This window comes from Giraffa tippelskirchi, chromosome 1 (assembly GCF_054371585.1).
Source record: "Giraffa tippelskirchi isolate mGirTip1 chromosome 1, T2T-mGirTip1v1.2.pri, whole genome shotgun sequence".
Classification (NCBI taxonomy): Eukaryota; Metazoa; Chordata; class Mammalia; order Artiodactyla; family Giraffidae; genus Giraffa; species Giraffa tippelskirchi.
Window position 1 is genome coordinate 119,573,983 of NC_137275.1, and position 18,360 is coordinate 119,592,342.

Below are 18,360 nucleotides of genomic sequence, written 5' to 3' on the forward strand. Positions count from 1 at the left end.
TAGCAGGCAAGTTCGGAGAAGGCAATGGCACCCCCCTCCAGTACTCTTGCCTGGAAAATCCCATGGACAGAGGAGCCTGGTAGGCTGCAGTCCATGGGGTCGCTAAGAGTTGGACACGACTGAGCGACTTCACTTTCACTTTTCACTTTCATGCATTGGAGAAGCAAATAGCAACCCACTCCAGTGTTCTTGCCTGGAGAATCCCAGGGATGGGGGAGCCTGGTGGGCTGCCGTCTATGGGGTCGCACATAGTTGGACACGACTGAAGCAACTTAGCAGCAGCAGCAGCAACAAGCAAGTTTGGTCTTGGAGTACCAAATGAGCAGGGCAAAAAGGCAAACAGTTTTGCCAAGAGAATGTACTGGTCATACCAAACACCATCTTCCAACACATGGACTCTACACATGGACATCACCAGATGGTCAAGACTGAAATCAAATAAATTAGAGTCTTTGCAGCTGAAGATGGAAAAGCTCTATACGGTCAGCAAAAACAAGACAGGGAGCTGATTGTGGCTCAGAACGTGAATTCCTTATTGCAAAATTCAGGCTTAAACTGAAGAAAGTAGGGAAAACCACTAGGGAAAACCACCCAAATCAAATCCATTATGATTATACAATGGAAGTGACAAAGACATTTAAGGGATCAGATCTGATACAGCATGAAGAACTATGGATGGAGGTTCCTAACACTATATAGGGAGGCAGTGGTTAAAACCATCCCCAAGAAAAAGAAATGCAACAAGGCAAAATGGTTGGTTGAGGCCTTACAAATAGCTGAGAAAAGAAGAGAAGCAAAAGGCAAAGGAGAAAAGGAAAGATATACCCATCAGAAGGCAGAATTCTAAAGAAGAGCAAGGAGACATAAGAAAGCCTTCCTCAGTGATCAGTGCAAAGAAATAAGAGAAAAACAATAGAATGGGAAAGACTAGAGATCTCTTCAAGAAAATTAAAGATACCAAGGGAACACTTAATGCAAAGATGGGCCCAGTAAAGGACAGAAACAGTGTGGACCTAACAGAAGCAGAAGATATTAAGAAGAGGTGGCAAGAATACACAGAAGAACTGTACAAAAAAGGTCTTAATGACCCAGATAACCATGATGGTGTGATCATTCACCTAGAGCCAGAACTTCTGGAATGTGAAATCAAGTGGGCCTTAGGAAGCATTGCTATGAACAAAGTTAGTGGGGGTGATGGAATTCCAGCTGGGCTATTTCAAATCCTAAAAGATGATGCTGTAAAAGTGTTGCACTCAGTATGCCAGCAAATTTGGAAAACTCAAGCAGTAGCCACAGGACTGGAAAAGGTCAGTTTTCATTTCAATCCTGAAGGAGAGCAATGACTAAGAATGTTCAAACTACTGTACAATTGCACTCATTTCACATGCTAGCAAGGTAATGTTCAAAATTCAGCAAGCTAGGCTTCAACCTACTGAACTGGGGAGTTCATCTTTCAGTGTAGTATCTTTTTGCCTTTTCATACTGTTCGTGGAATTCTCAAGGCAAGAATACTGGAGTGGTTTGCCATTCCCTTCTCCAGTTGACCACGTTTTGTCAGAACTCTCCACTATGACCCATCTGTCTTGAGTGGCCCTACACAGCATGGCTCATTGTTTCATTGAGTTAGACAAGGCTGTGATCCATGTGATTAGATTGGTTAGTTTTCTGTGATTTTGGTTTTCAGTCTGTCTGCCCTCTGATGGAGAAGGATAAGAGGACTGTGGAGGCTTGCTGGTGGGAGGGACTGGCTGTGGGGAAAACTGGGTCTTGCTCTGCTGGGCAGGGCCATACTCAGTAAATCTTTAACCCAATTTTCAGCTGATGTACCCTCCTTGTAATTTGTCCAGAGGCCAAACTGTGGTAGGGGTAATGGCAGTAATGATGACCTCCTTCAAAAGGACTCACGACAGCAATGTTGTATTCAGTGCTCCTGACCCCGTGGCAGGCCACTGTCAACCCACGCCTCCACCAGAGACTCCTGGACACTCACAGGCAAGTGTGGCCCAGTCTCTCCTGGGGTCACTGTTCCTTCCTCCTGGGTCCTGGTGCACACAAGGTTTTGTCTGTGCCCTCCAAGAGTTTGTTTGCTCAGTCCTGTGGACGTTCTGTAATAAAATCCCACTGGCCTTCAAAGTCAAATTCCCTGGGAGTTCTCAGTCCCTTTGCTGGATCTCCAGGTTGGGAAATCTGTTATGGGCCCCAGAACTTTTGCAACAGTGCAAGAACTTCTTCAGTATAATTGTTCTCCAATTTCTGGGTCGTCTGCTCGATGACTCTATAGTGGGGCTAATGGCGACCTCCTCCAAGAGGATTTCTGCCACACTCTGCGCCTCCCAGCTCTGCTACAGCCAGAGCTCCTGTCCCCCTGGCAGGCCACTGCTGACCTGTACCTCCGCAGGAGACACTCAAACACTCAAAGGCAGGTCTAGTTCAGTCTCATGGGTCACTGCTCCTTTCTCTATGTCCTGATGTGCACAAGGTTTTGTGTGTGCCCTCCGAGTGGGCGAGAGTGAAAAAGGTGGCTTAAAACTCAACATTCAAGAAATGAAGATCACGGCATCTGGTCTGATCACTTCATGGCAAACAGATGGGGAATGAATGGAAACAGTGGCAGATTTTATTTTCTTGGGCTCCAAAATCACTGCAGATGGTGACTGCAGCCATGAAATTAAAAGACACTTGCTCCTTGGAAGAAATGACATGACAAACTTAGACAGCATATTAAAAAGCAGTAACATTACTTTGCCAACGAAAGTCCATCTAGTCAAAGCTATGGCTTTTCCAGTAGTCATGTATGGATGTGCGAGTTGGACTATAAAGAAGGCTGAGCACCGAAGAATTGATGCTGTGGTGTTGGAGAAGACTCTTGAGAGTCCCTTGGACTACAAAGAGATCAAACCAGTCAATTCTAAAGGAAATCAATCCTGAATACTCATTGGAAGGACAGATGCTGAAGCTCCAATACTTGGGCCACCATCTGATGCAAAGAGCCAACTTATTAGAAAAGACCCTGATGCTGGGAAAAAAGATCAAAGGCAGGGGAAGGGGATGACAGAGGATGAGACAGCTGGATGGCATCACCGACTCAATGGACGTGAGTTTGAGCAAGCTCTGGGAGATAGTGAAGGACAGGGAAGCCTGGCGTGCTGCAATCCATGGCGTCGCAGAGTCAGAAATGACTGAGCGACTGAACAACAACAAGGCTTCAACAGTACATGAACCGAGAACATCTGGGAGTTCAAGCTGGATACAGAAAAGGCAGAGGAACCAGAGATGAAGTTGCCAGCATCTGCTGGATCATAGTGATAGCTTACGGTAAACAGTGTTGGATTTGTGATCTCTGAAGATTTAACTTCAGGACCAGGGACCAGGCTTGATCACTCAAGAGCTTTTGTATAGCAGAGTTTTATTAAAGTGAAAAGGGACTAAGAAAGCTTCTGACATAGACATCAGAAGGGGTACGGAGAGTGCCCCTCCTTTCCACAGTAATAGCAAGCCGATCCGTTTTCACCTGGGTCCCCCTGGGCATTTTTCTCAGGCTGTTTAAGAACGGTTTTGACAGCCATTACTTTTTTCACTGCCTTTCTTTCTTTTCCTCATATTCCCTGCCATAAAAGACTGAGCCAGTTGCAACAGATTATCTAAAGACTGATTTGGTCCACACACCTGTTTTAATAGCTTATGGCAGATATCTGGAGCCAACTGAGTGAGAAATCTATCTTTTAAGATCACTCTTTCCTCTTCACTTTCGGGATCAATCTCAGTGAATCTGCACAGGGATTCACTCACTCTAGGAATTTACCAGGAGCTTCTTTCTCTTCCTGTTTTACGTTTGCCAATTTGGCATAGTTTAAGGTCTTCACTTGCGCTTGCCTGAATCTTTCACGAATACATCTAACAAAATGACTCTGATCCCATCTTCCTTTAGCTGTGCTGTAGTCCCAGTCTGGTTCTGTAGTTGGGACCACCTGATTCCCAGTGGGGAGGGCGGCTATCTCGCCCTCCCTCTTCCCTACTGATTCATTACCAAGCCATTCATCTCCGTAAGCAACCGCTTTCCCCAAAACTCGACTCTAAGTCAGGAGTCAGTGTTCATCCCAGGATATATATCACATCCTTCCAAGCAAGATCATAAAGCAGAGTCACATCCTTAAAAGTTCTAATATATTTTTCTGGGTCCTCTAAATAGTCTCCCAGATCCTCCTTGATTCTTTGTATTTCTTGCTAAGAAAAGGGCGTATTAACTCTCATAGACTGATTATTTCTCCCGGTGGGTGCTTCATGGAGAGGCAACAGCTTGTGCAGCTGTTCCTCAGTCTCTCTGGCTGCTCTGTGCATACGATCCCAGGGTTAGATTGGAGAAACTTGCTTTACTTTATCTCCTTGTCTCCTGTCCTCCACCTCATCTCTTACTTCGATGGTCTGAGTTTCTACTGAAACCAGAGTAGTCTGAGGTTGTACTGAGACAGGGGTTGTTTAGACCTCTAGTTGGGCCATTTGAATCGCAGTTTGGGTTGTTACTGAGATCAAGACAACCCTTCCTGGAGGGATTCCCTGACTTCCAGTTTGCTCAGTTTGGAGCCCCGGGTACGGGGGCAAAGTAGGACAGGAGGGAGCTGAAGGTTTCACACCCAAATCTCTAGTCTCGAGCAGGGAAGGCAACAGGCTGCTTGGGGCCTGACTCATCTCAGGGGAAAGCTCAGGCTTGCAAGGGCCATGGAAAAGTCAGTTATGATCTTAAGACAGCATAAGAAGATGGCTCATGCTCAGCTCCAGCTTTTTGAAATTTTGAACCCTTTAGTTTACACCACGGGAGCATTTTCATCTAAAAAGGGCCCATCAGGGGCTTCCCTGGTGGTCCAGTGGTCAACACTCTGCCTTCCAATGCAGGGAGTGTGGGTTCAATCCTTGGTGGGGGAACTAAGATGCCCACATGCCTTGAGGTGTGGCCCCAACATTTTTTTTAAAAAAGGTCCAATCAACTGCTGAAAACCTTTTAAGGCTATAGAACCAAATTATCACTGAAATTTGGGGTCACTGTGACCTTGTGACTTGTATTCATAAGAAGAATATTATGACATTTTTGGTCTTTTTCCCCCAGTCCTGGCACAGAGGTCCTAAAACTCTGGGAATTTCCTAAGTGGGGACAGCAGTCAAGGTGTCTCTTGTTAGGTGAATGAGATGACTTTTCAGAGAGTGCCTCTTTTCCAAAGGGGGGCGGCTTTTTGCCAGGGGAACTAACCACATGGTTAGAGGCTTGGAACTTCCGGTCCCTCCCCACTACCATGTCTGGGAACGCGAGAAGGGCTTCCTGTCGAAGCAATCACCAACAGCCAGTGATTTAACCAACTGTGCTTGTATGATGAATCCTCCAGAAAAACCACCAAACAGGGTCTGGACAGCTCTGGGTTGATGAACACATGCGGATTTGGGGAAAGCGGGGCTTGGAGAGCGTGAAGTTCCGTGCCTCCCCCCCACACACCCTGTCCTGCGCATCCCCTTCCATCTGCTGTTCCTGAGTTTAGTACCTTTTACAATAAAGCTGTGATCTAGTAGGCAACATATTTCTCTGAGTTCCGTGAGCCACTCTACCAATTAATAGAACCCAAAGTCATTAGAACCTCTGAATGGGTGGCCAGTGGGTCAGAGCGCAGGTGACCATCTGGGCTTGCAAATGATGTCTGAAGTGGGGCAAGGGTCTTATAGGGTTGGGCCTTTAACCTGTGGGGTCTGGCACTACCCGCAGATAGGCAGTGTCCACACTGAGTTAAGCTGCAGGACCCCCAGCTGCTGTCACAGAAGTGTGGGTGGTGCCAGGCAAACAACGCATGCATGTTGGAACTTGGAAAAGAATCCTCCTCACTTGTTGGTACAACTCCATCTTTTCTGGTGGCCATACCCAATGTCTTTATGTTTGATATTTATTTCAAAGTCAAGTTTTAAAAAAGATATGTGTGGCGAAGGATTTCACTGGACTTGGAAAGGCTCTTCTTTCCCTTTTGTGAGCATGGCCATTCCATTATCCTATGAGCAATAATGATAGATGACTGAATATTCACATCACCAGTGAGAATTTCCCAAGAGCCAGACTCTACATTAAGTACTTTAGGACAACCCAGTGATGTAATGACTTGTTTCCCAGGTGGCTCAGCAGAAAAGACCCCGCCAGCCAATGTAGGAGATGCAGGAGACTTGGGTTCAATCCCTGGGTTGGGAAGATCCCCTGGAGGAGGAAATGACAAACCATTTCAGCATTCTTGCCTGAAAAATCCACAGATACAGGATCTTGGAGGCTACAATCCACAGGGCTGCAAAGAGGTGGACACGAATGAGCAACTGAACATGCACACAGTTGTGTAAATACTGTTGTTATCTCTGTTTGATGAGTGATGAAGCTTCATTGTTGTTGTTGTTCAGTCATCAGATTTTGTCTGATTCTTTGCGACTCCATGGACTACACGCTCCATGGAATTCTCTAGGCGAGAATACGGGAATGGCTAGTGTTTCCCTTCTCCAGGGGATTTTTCTGACTCCCCACAGATTGTAAGACTAAAGTTGAGCATTATTGTTTTCTGTTTCATTGCAAATAGCCTTTGGGTATCTGAAAGGACAGGGTAGGTACTTTCAAGGGGTCTTCTGCATAACAAAGCCCTTTCGGCAAATGTGGTCATAATATCCAGGTAGGCGTTGCTGCTGTGAGTGTCACATCTCAACCAGAAGGCAAATTCTGAGCTCTTCCTCTGGCAGAAACCAATTCACAAAATAAGCCAAGAAAGAGCTGGAAAAACAAACCACACCAACAACCGGAAAAGCATTCCTCATGAGGCAAACCTAGAGAAAACTCAACAATCTTGTGGCCTAAAAACCCTCTTGGAAACGAATGTTCAGTAAGGAAGAGACGAAACATGGCAAGTTCCAAGGAAGAGGCCATGCCCATGGACAGTGTAGTTTAGAGACGGCCTGACCGCTAGATGAAGACACATGCCAGTGTAAAGCCTTTGCAGACAGCAGTGATGGTCATCACCATAGTTAAGTGTTTAGTCTGGTGACAACCTGCCCTGGGCACCACATGAGGGAGCAGACCTGGTTCTCTTCCTCTGCCCTCACACCATTTCCTCATGAAGGCAGCTCAGGTGCTATTGTGCCCTGCCTGCCTGTCTGGCTCATCCATGAGCTGTGACCACCTCCAGGGAAGGACTCCGCCTTCTCTTCTCTGTGCACCATGAACCTGCAAAAAGTTGGCCTTCAGAACCTCAGGAGACTCACCCCACCCCCACTATAGGCAGAACCCTCCGCAGGCATCAAAACAGCTGTGGAGTCACTATGGCCCAAGCCCTGGTTACGGATCCCTGGAGCCTACTACAGCCTGTACAGCGTGAATAATCAGGTCCTTTAGACACAGATTCCCGCCTGTCAGATCTGAGCTTGGGATTCATTGTAAGCTATGGCCCTCCCATGGCAGCCAGGTGGGCCGCGAGTAGACAAAGGGGCTAGGATCTGAGTTTCGAGGGAGGCATTGAAAGGACAGGCACGGAGGCAACCTGTTGCAAACTGAGGGAGGGTCCCCGCGTGTCTCAGCGGAGGCCTCTGGTGTGCAAGTGTGGAGGAGGGCCCCCACGGTGCAAAGGAAAGAGAGGTACTCAGGGGCAAAGGCTCTTGGCCTCTCCTGTAGCAGCTCCAGTTGGTAGCCCGTGAAAAGTGGACAGCCAATGTGGTCACATGAGCGTGACTCTTATTCCCTCACAAAGCAAGAGAAAAGGGGCAGGGTGTGGCAGTACCCCGAGGGTGTGGTGGGGTGGATGAAGGGAGGTGTCCTTCCTCTCTTTAGTGCAAACTGCTTTTGTCAGCCTCAGAGCTGCCAGACGGCAGTTACCAAGTCAGGTCCCCACAGTACCCAGTGTGGGCTGGGCGCCTTAGCCCCTGTCACATGGACAAGCCACACCATATGGCTTCCCTGAGTTCTAACAGCAGGATCTGGGGGTTTTGTCTAGGTACACACTTCCTTGCTGTAGCTCTGTTACCTCCTTTGAGCCCCGCTCTTGTCCTCTAGAAAAAGGACATTGATTGCTACCTTAGCAGGTTGCTACCTTAATCCTGTGAAGACTGATTAGGGGAACCCTACAATGAGTAGCTTGCCTTAAGACATATCAATGACTAGCTGGCCTTAAGAGATCCTGGGCTTCCCTGATAGATCAGCTGGTAAAGAACCCTCCTGCCATGCAGGAGACCCTGGTTTGATTTCTGGGTCACGAATCCTGATCCGCTGCAGAAGGGACAGGCTACCCACTCCAGTCTTCTCGGGCTTCTCTTGTGGCTCAGCTGGTAAAGAATCTGCCTGCAATGCGGGAGACCTAGGTTCAATCCTTGGACTGGGAAGATCCCCTGGGGAAGGGAAAGGCTACCCACTCCAGCAGTCTGGCCTGGAGAATTCCATGGACTGTAGAGCCCATGGGGTCACAAGAGTCGGACACGACTGAGGAACTTCACTTCATTTTCAAGAGATATGACCTGAATCCAGATTAAACTGGAGGCTCCCAGTGTCCTCTGGCATTTCTTCCCTGAAGCCAGCCAAAACCCACACACGTGCATTTCCAGGGTCTCCACTTAGCCAGCTAGACAGAAAACCCAGCGTGGTGCAAACAAGCTGACAGACAAGCAGGAGAGGACTCACCGGCAGACGGCTTCGCTCAGGTCTCAGGTGGATCTCCGGGACCACGGCAGGAACTGGCGCTCTCAGCCCGTGGGCTCAGCAGCGCCCTCATTCTCAGGCGGGCGGCTCTGCCCTGACGGGCGCGGGAAAGCCACCAACTGCCCCAGGCTGACCTCACGCCGCTTCCACCGCTGTAGCCTGACCTCACCCGCCCACACCCCTTTTGGCGGAACTTCCTCTTCCTCTCTTGATTCCAGCCTGAGGTCCGGCCCTGGGCCCCGATTGGTCACAGCCCCAGTCCTGAGCCAATCACGGTAGCCAGGGAGGATGGAGCACACCGATTGGCCAGATCCAGGTCATGGGACCACATTCCAGGTCCCGTGACCATACCGCAGGTCACGTGTGAGCTGCTCGCCCTGTGTCAGCGGTGGAGAGAGTGCCGTACCCCAAGAGCAGGGCTGAGAGTCCAGTCACTGTGTCCGTGTGCTCAGGGTCCTGGGACGTGCCTGCGCGTCCTCTCTACACACCGCTTTGTCCTCTGCAGACGGAAGATTCACGATAAACCTCTTCGCTTCGCAAGCGCTGTTGCACGCACCCACATTAAAGGGAGCAAGGCCTCCGGTTTGAAGGTAAGTTTGGAGATCCTCTCTTAACCTCCGGGCTTGTTTCTTGTATCCTGTTAGAATAATTTATTCAGTCTGAAAACCCCCAGGAGGACCACCACATGCTGCTTTGCGTATTCAGGATTCTTAGCTGTTCTGAGTAGAGGGCATGGCCCAGGGGCCTCCCAAAGGCAATGAATTTTGTCCAAGGAAGCACCTGAGAGGCTGAATCTCTGAGTCACTTTGCTGTACACCTTAGACAAACAAATTATGGTAAATCAGCAATACCTCAATTTAAAGAAAAGATATTTCCTCATCAAAAATTGTTCGAATTTTGTCAAGTTTTTCTTTCAATTGTTGGTTCTTAGTATGCAGTCTAATTGGCTTGGTGGTGTTTTGTGAGTTAGGGATCGAACTTACCTTCTCCTATGGATACAATATTGTCCCAATGGGACGATTCCTTTGTCCTTTCTCCTGGAAATGTCCTTTCTGCGTTTACATATTAAGAAGCTATTTTTCCAAATGCCAAGTATCGAGAAGTTCAGGTCTTTGGTAATTTGTACTCCAGAGGCTTGTTTCCACTTCTGTGTCTTCTCTTCGCATTTTACCATTGCCCGTTTGTCGTATACACAAGTGCCCTCAGAGGGCTCTCTGCAGTGAAACGTGTATGTTTCTGTGAGGACAGAGGATGTGAGCACGGAGGAGAGGCTGAGTCCATAGTGACCATGTGACCATGCTCAGCAAGCCCAATATTAAGTCTGGCTGAGACTTTCTCAGGCAAGGTCTGTGTTTCTTCCTCTTGGTGTCTGGATACGCAAAAAGATGTTGGTGGATTGGGACGTGGGTCTCTGGGTCCAGCAGTGTAGAGATATACCCATGGCCTGCTTTTCCATGATATTTTCCTCCTGCGGGCTCCGCTGAGCTGGTGTGGAGAGATTTCTGCTAAAGGCTTGAGAGGTAGTCAATCCTTCTGCTTTTCATGCCCTGCCTCGTCCATACTTCTGTCATTTTTTTTAATGTAGCTAATTTTCAATGGTGTTAGCCCTTGTGTCATTCTGACACTCAGGCACCTGTGGTTTAATAGACCTCCAAGTCCCGGGAGCTCTTTGCCTGGTGGAGACATGGAGCACTCAGGGAGCAGTACCACATCACCCTGGAGCCTCGACCAGAGAGAAGGTTCTTGCCAGGAAGGCTGCATCCCTGCTGTGGGGGGTTCGGAGTTATCACTTCCGATTGTGCATCCCCCGGGTCCTCGGTGCAGGCCCCACTCTGAGATCTGGAAAGGAGGTGGCTTCCCTCCCTGACACAGAACTAGTCTTTTCTGTCCTCGTCCTTGTCGCGTCCCATCTGGCTCCCAGGCTCTACCCTTGAGCCTCACCCACAGGATCAGGAGAGCCCAGTTCTAGAGGAGTGTCATACAAGGAGAGTCTCCTGGAGACACTCCATCCCCGGGCCTAAATAAGCACTTCTTCGGAGTTTCACAGCCCTGGGTATAGATCCTGGGTTTGTGTCCATTTTACGGTTGAATATGTTGAGCCTCAGATCATTGTGTGATTTTCCCTGGGTCACTGTGCGGGTCAGCGGGTGAGCTGAGATTTGAACCCAGACTGTATGTCTTGGAGGCCGTGACGATACAGGTGTTTCCGCTCCTCGGTTAAATTTATTTCAAGTTTTTTTTTTTTTTTTGATGCATTTGTATATGGGACTTTTCTGTTCTCTTATGCTTCCTATCCTGCTATATTGCTGAGTTTATTAGTTTTAATACTTCTTACTTGGTGGCGTTTTTAGGGTTTCATATAAATCCCGTCATAATCGAATAGTGACAGTGTAACTTCCTCTGTTCCAATGGGGATGCCGTTTATTCCCTTTTCTGGCCTAGTTCCTCTGGGTAGGACACTTCCGCCACTATGTTGAACAAGATTGGTGAGAACGGGCATCCTTGTACTATTCCTGATCTTTTAGGAAAATCTTTCAGCTCTTTATCACTGAGTTGGATGTTAGCTGTGGGTTTGTCTTAACGTGCCCTTTAGGATGTTCCATGGATAACCACTGTATTGAGAGATGGTATCAGAATTGATGTTACACTTTGTTGAAAGCTTTTTCTGCAATTATTGAGAAGATCACATGATTTTAGTCTTCATTTTGCTCATATTGTGTATCACAGTAATTGATGTACAGATAATAAATCATGCTTGCAGGCCCAGAATAAATCCATTTGATCCTAGTGTATGATTCTTTTAACGTATGCTTCAGTTTGGCTTGGTAATATTTTTTGAGGATTTTTACATCCAGGTACACCAGGGTCAGGGTTCTCTGGTGGTTCATATGGTAAAGAATCTGCCTGCAATGCGGGAGGCCTGGGTTTGACCCCTGGGTCAGGAAGATCCCCTCGAGAAAGGAATGGCTACCCCACTCCAATGTTCTTGCCTGGCAAATTCTGTGGACAGGGACCTGGTGGGCTATAGTCCATGGGTCACAAATAACTGGACATGACTGAGTGACTCACACTTACAAGAGTGCTTCTTGACATTTTTAATATCTACATTGAAGATTTTATCTCAGTCAAAAATTACAGTCAAAGGCAAACATGTCAAAAGTCCAAGAGTCCTTAGAATTAAATGACAATAAGACATAACAGATGAAAGCAAGAAGGACTCCACATATTTACACTTTCTTATGTCATAAGAATTTTAGCTCTTCCGAGGAATTCTCATTAAGCTGAATTAAAATGCAAGCTTTAGTTTAAAATCTTAACCTTTTTCGGTATTATGTTTCTATTTTGAGACTGAAAGTTCATTATTTATGTACGAGATATTAAGCAATGCTATGTAGCTATTAAAATCATATTTTCAAAAACTCGAATGACATTTATAAGCACTTATATTGGAAAAATAGCTAGGAATAGAAGATGATCCTGTATAGCTTTAAATGAAAGTACATATGTGTTGAATGATAGTTTTCAGATTGTATTTATTGATTTTTATTTGGAGAATAACTGCTTTACAGTGTTGGGTTGGTTTTCCTCATGCAATTCCACGAATAAACCATAAGTATATTATCCACTCTTTGGTGAGACTGCCTCCCAGTTCCTGGCATCCCACCCTCTAGGTCGTCCCAGAGCACCATGCTGGGCTCCCTATGTTATCCAGCCACTTCCCACTAGCTAGCTATTTTACATATGGTAGTGGCTATGTTTCAGTGCTACTCTCTCCATTTGTCCCACCCTCTCCTTCTCCAGCTGAGTTCACAAGTCCTTCCTCTACATCTGTGTATCTATTTCTACCCTTCAAATATTCACCAGTACCATTTTACAAGATCGCATGCATATGCATTCATATACTATGTTTGTTGTTCTCTTTCTGACTGACGTCACTCTGTATCACAGTTTCTAGGTTCATCCACCTCAGTTCAACGGACTCGTATATGTTCCTTTCCATGGCTGAGTCGTATTCCTTTGCATGTATGTTCCACAACTTCTTTTTCCATTGTTCTCTTGAGAGACATTAGGTTGCTTCCATGCCCTGCCTATGTTAAATAGTGCTGCAATGGACATTGGGTACATATGTCTTTTTAGAGTTATGGTTTTCTCAGGGTGTATGGCCAGTAGGGGATTGTTATGTCATATTGTAGTTTTAGTCCTACTTTTTCAAGAAACCTACGTTCCTTCTCCATAGTGGCTGTATCCATTTACATGTCTACCAACATTGCAAGAGGGTTCCCTTTCTTCCATGTCCTGTCCAGCGATTATCATGTGTAGAATTGTTGATGATGGCCATTGTGACTGGTGTGAGGTGATACCTCATGTAGTTTTGATTAGCATTTCCTGAATAATGAGCGATGTGGAGCATCTTTTCATGTGTTTGGTGGCCTTCTTCCTGTCTTCTTTGGAGAAATTTGTTCAGGTCTTCTGCTCATTTTTCAATTGGTTGCTTTTTTTCCAGTATTAGTCTCGATGATCTACTTGTGTACTTTGTAGATAATCCTTTCCAAGGATTCCATAACGTACAGAATTCCTCAGAACATTCCTTAGTCTTTTTGGATGGAAGAACATCAAGTGCCTTCTTTGGTGTGTATGTATGTACATGTCATGTGTTTATTTTCATTGTGCAGATCTTGCCCTTATTCCATTAGATTTATCCCTGAGGAGTTCATAGTTTTTGATGACATTATAATCAAGGGTATTCTTTAAAATGTCAATTTCTGGTCTAGTTTAGTATGCTGAAATACGGAGCATTTTTATATGTTGACCTTGTATACTGCAACGTTGCTGAACTCACTTTCATGCTTGTACCTCTTTTGTTGATTCATTTTCCACGTTAATCATCAGGTCGTCAGCAAGTACAGTTATATTGTTTTTTCAGTTCATATGATTTTGATTTCTTTTTTCTTGTCTTGTTACAGTGGCTAGGAGTTCCAGTACAGAGTTGAATAAAAGTCAAGAGAGCAGACATCCTTGCTTGGTTCCTGATCTTGAGGAGAAACACCATATGATGTCAGCTCTACATTTTTTGTAGATGCCGTTTATGAGGTTGGGGCAGTTTTCTTCCATTCCTAGATTGCTAAGATTTCCATATATAAATGATAAATATTGTCAGATGCCTTTTCTCTCTCTTTTGAGGTGAGACTGTGGTTTTTATTTTCAGTCCATTGATATGGTGAATTTCACTGATTTCTTCAAATGTTGGCCCAAACTTATGTTCTTGGGATAAACCCTACTTGTCATGATACCTTGTACTTTTAATTGATTACTGATTTCCTGATGTGTCATTAAGGAATTTTGCATCTGTGTCTCTGAGGGATATTGATATTCTTGTAATATGTTTGTGTGATTTGGGTATCAAGAGAATTCTGGCCTCAGAATGAGTTAGGTGTTTCTTTCTTCACTATTTTGGAATAGTTTGTGTATAACCAGGATTTTCTTCATAACTGTTTGTTAGGATTCACTAGTAAGGCCATTTAGGATAGAGATTTTGTGCGTGTGGGTGTATGGGTAGGTAAGATTTCTAACTACGGATTTGAGTTTTAATAGATTGAGGTTATCTGTTTCTTACTGAGTGGCTTTCATAGGTTGTGTCTTTCAACAAAGTAGGGTATTTTATCTAAGTTACCTGAAGTTGTTCACAGTTTACCCTTTCCTTTCAGTGTCTATAGGATCTGTACTGATGTTCCCTCTTTGATTCTTGATATTGGTAGTTTATGTCTTCTCTTTTTTCTTCGTCACTCGGCTTAGTCATTTTTATTGATATTTTGAAGAACCTGATTTTAGTTTTTTCATTTCATTTTGTTTCTCTGGTCTCTGTTTCATTGATTTTTACTCTTTCATTTTCTTCTTTCTGCTTGCTGTGGATTTCATTTGTTCTTTTATAAGTTGTTTAAGATAGAGTCTTAGAGGATCGATTCAAAATCTTTCTTCATTCGTGTAAGTATTTAATCCTATCAGTTTCCCTCCAGGTACTGATCTAGCCATGTCCCGTAGCTTTTTAGTATATTGTATATTCACTTTTATTCACTTCAACATATTTCCTGTTTCATTTGTGATTTCTTCTTTGACACATGAATTCTTTAGAAATATGCTACTTTGCTGATGTTTGGGAGACTCCTGGATATCAGGGGTTTTTTAATTTCTAATTTAAATCTGTTGAGATCAGAAAACATGCTTTGTATGATTTGAGTCACTTTAAGTATGCTGAGATTTGTCTGTCTTTTGAAGAATGTCCCGTATCCCCTTGAGAAGAGTTTTATCGTGCTTCTTGTTGGATAGAGTGTTCTATCAAATGTCAGTTAGATCAAGTTGGTTGATAGTGCTGTTTAAGAGGGTTCTCTGGTAGCTCAGATGGTACAGAATCTGCCTGGAATGCGGGAGACCTGGGTTTGATCCTTGGGTTGAGAAGATCCCCGGGAGGAGGGCTTGGCAACCCACTCCAGTACTCTTGCCTGGAGAATTGTTTAAAGGCTTCAACATCCTTACTGACCTTGGTTGGTTGTCTGTTTTGGCTTCCTTGTTCAATCAGTTATTGAGTCACGGAGAGGAAGACTGAGGTCCCTGACTGTAATCGTGGGTGTGTCTATTTCTTCTTTCAGTCTATTTCGTTGTTGTTTTCCTTATCTCTTCTTTTTAAAGCTATTTTTTAATACACTTAACTGACTTTGAAATTAGCAGATGTGTTGCTAAAGAAATTTAGAACACAAAGCGTTGAAACTAAAATTCAAGCTAGCCAGAGATATTTTTAGTGAGTAGAGTTAGGTCGATCCTTCAAACTTGTTCATGAGTCGTGCTCATTCTTTGTTGACATATTATGATGTATAAAAGCTATTTCAGAGAAGTAATGTGTAGTCATTACAATTTTATCATGGTTTGGTAGATAGGTTAAATTTATTGCCACAGATGAGTCATAGACTTTTAATGGTATAATTTCTTTGTATAAAATTTTGCCAGCAAATTTAAAAGGTAGCAAACAAAAGATCAAATAATTTTGAAGTTATGATCAATACTGTTGTCTTTGGCTTAGCCTTTGAGATTATGTAATTGTTTAAAAATCCATTTTCAAGATGATGTAAATGGCCCTTGTGACTGCTTCCGTGGGTTTTTGTCCTCAATTGCTGCTGCTGCTGCTAAGTCGCTTCAGTCGTGTCCGACTCTGTGCGACCCCATAGACGGCAGGCCACCAGGCCCCCACGTCCCTGGGATTCTCCAGGCAAGAACACTGGAGTGGGTTGCCATTTCCTTCTCCAATGCATGCAAGTGAAAAGTGAAAGTGAAGTCACTCAGTTGTGTCCGACTCTTCACGACCCCATGGACTGTAGCCTACCAGGCTCCTCCGTCCATGGGATTTTCCAGGCAAGAGTACTGGAGTGGGTTGCCATTGCCTCCTCCATTTTTTCCTCAATTAACCATCCTTAATTACTGAATGCAGACCCTTGCGTACAGGAACGTGAAACATGAGTGGATCGGCAACAAGTGGCTGCCCAGTCTCGGCCTCCCGCACAACCGTAGCTATTTCGTGGAGTGCCTTGTGCACGTGCGGATGCTGGACCACTTGACCAAGAAAGTCCTTCGTGGGCAACTGAAAATGGTTGATAGTTTTCACAGGTCAGTCGGTGCAAGAAGTTCTCACTAGCCTGCTGAGAGATGTTTGCCTGCGGCCAGGTCTAAATTTTTTTTTCTCTTGGAAACAGAAACAGTTTCCAGTGTGGAATTGTGTGCCTGCAAAGGTTGAACTATGACCAAAAAGAACTGGAAAGGAAAAGAGAAGAAAGCCAGCATGACCTGAAAGGCTAGTACAGTCCTATCTCTTGCTTCCCAGTGTATAAGCAGCCTCAGTGATTTCCTGTTTGAAAGAAAACTTCAGGAAATGCTTTCCTTGGAGAAAACACACCTCGCATCATTACAGAGGAGGGAGGGATGGAAAGGACTGTTTTTGAGGTCGTCCTCTGTGGCCAGAGAACTTGTGCTCCGTCCTTGGGCTCACGTCGGTGAGCTCAGTCGTGTCTGACTTGTTGCGACCCCGTGAACTGTAGCCTACCAGGATCCTCCGTCCATGGGATTTTTTAGGCAAGAGTACTGGAGTGGGTTGCCGTTTCCTTGTCCAGAGGATCTTCCCGACCTAGGGATTGAACCCAGGTCTCCTGCATTGCAGGCAGATTCTTTACCATCTGAGCCACCAAAGGTGCTGAGTACTCTGCAGATTGTAGATGCCGCTGATTAATTCACAGAAATTCCTTGCTTAGAACTTTGCAGATGAAGTTACTGCTTAAAGATTACTGTTGTCATTAAAAAAAAGCAAAGTTATTATCTGATTTGAATGTGATTACTGTTTTAATTAATTCCCATTTATATGCACTATCAATTAATTCAATTAAAACATTGGGCTTTTAAAACATTGAATATCTTATACTGAAGTGAGTTTCTCTTTGTGCACATGCTAACAAACTTCATGCATCTATCTGTGCGTCATGAATTGTTTTTTTTTTCCCCCTCCCTTCCTTTCTGCCTTCCTCATCTTTCTTTTTTGTAAAGTATAGTTGATTTACAATGTTATATTAGTTTCAAGTGTGTAACAGTGATTCAGAATTTTTTCTTTTTCTTTTTTTTTTTTTTTACTGGCTGTGCTGAGTCTTTGCTGCTGCACAGGCTTTTCCGTTGCTGCGGCAGGCGGGGACACTCTAGCGGTGGTTCCTCAGCTTCTCACTGCAGTGGCTTCTCTTGTTGTGGCTCCCAGGCTCTAGAGCACTGGCTCAATGGTTGTGGGGCATGGACTTGGTTGCTTCTTGGCATGTGGGGTCTTCCTGGATCACGGATTGAACCCGTGTCTCCTGCATCAGCAGGTGATTCTTTGTCACTGAGCAACCAGGGAAGCCCTGATTCAGCAGTTTTACAGATTACACTCCATTTAAAGCTATTACAAAATAATGACTATATTTCCCTGTGCTGTACAATATATCTCTGTTGCTTAGCTATGTCATACATAGTCGTTTGTATGTCTTAATCCCATACCCCAATTTTGTCCCTCCCCAATTGTCCCTGAGATAAAGCTGTGAGATATATACATATACAGTGGAATATTACTCAGCCATAAAAGGAGAAAACTCTGCTATACACAACAATGCGATGGACCTAGAGGGTATTCTGTTCAGTGAAATAAGCCAGGGAAAGACAAATACTCTCTGCTGTCATTGACATATGGGATTTTTAAAGTGAAATAAACAAACATACCAATCACAGTTATAGACAAATGTCCTAGCAGCTCCCTGCCTCTCTTCATCCCGCTTCCCTTCCCAACTCTTTCCTTTGCTTTCCTCCCCGCTTCCTTCTGTGCTCTTCCTTCCCTTTCTCTCTCTGCTTTTCCTTTTTCTCCTCCTCTCTCTCCTTTCCATGCTCACTCTCCTTTCTCCCTCCACCCCATGCCTTTCAGTGACCATGTTGAGCCAAGGGGGTGTTGTTGTTGTTTTTCAGTCACTAAGTTGTGCCCAACTCTCTGTGACCTCATGGACTGCAGCTGTCAGGATGCTGTATCCTCCACTATCTTCTGGAGTTTGCTCAGATTTATGTCCATTGAGTCAGTGATGCCATCCAACCATCCCATCCTCTGCCACCCTCTTCTCTTGTTG

General features: G+C 45.0%; 1 protein-coding gene and 1 long non-coding RNA gene across 3 annotated transcripts in view; one reads left to right on the plus strand and one right to left on the minus strand.

Annotated features, from left to right (window-relative positions):
- LOC145507316 (uncharacterized) overlaps window positions 1–8,916 on the minus strand; it is a 32,530-nt gene extending 23,614 nt beyond the window's left edge. For both annotated transcript variants that reach the window (XR_014054773.1, XR_014054771.1), the window contains exon 1: window positions 8,672–8,916. This is a non-coding gene — a long non-coding RNA (uncharacterized LOC145507316). The remainder of the gene's footprint in view (window positions 1–8,671) is intronic.
- LOC145507302 (liprin-alpha-1-like) lies at window positions 323–17,049 on the plus strand. The gene is made up of 4 exons (XM_081493624.1): window positions 323–1,992; window positions 9,195–9,279; window positions 16,167–16,342; window positions 16,429–17,049. Exons 1-4 carry the CDS (start codon window positions 1,913–1,915, stop codon window positions 16,529–16,531), a joined length of 444 nt encoding a protein of 147 aa, XP_081349750.1. The 5' UTR covers window positions 323–1,912; the 3' UTR covers window positions 16,532–17,049.
- The last annotated feature ends 1,311 nt before the right edge of the window (window positions 17,050–18,360 follow it).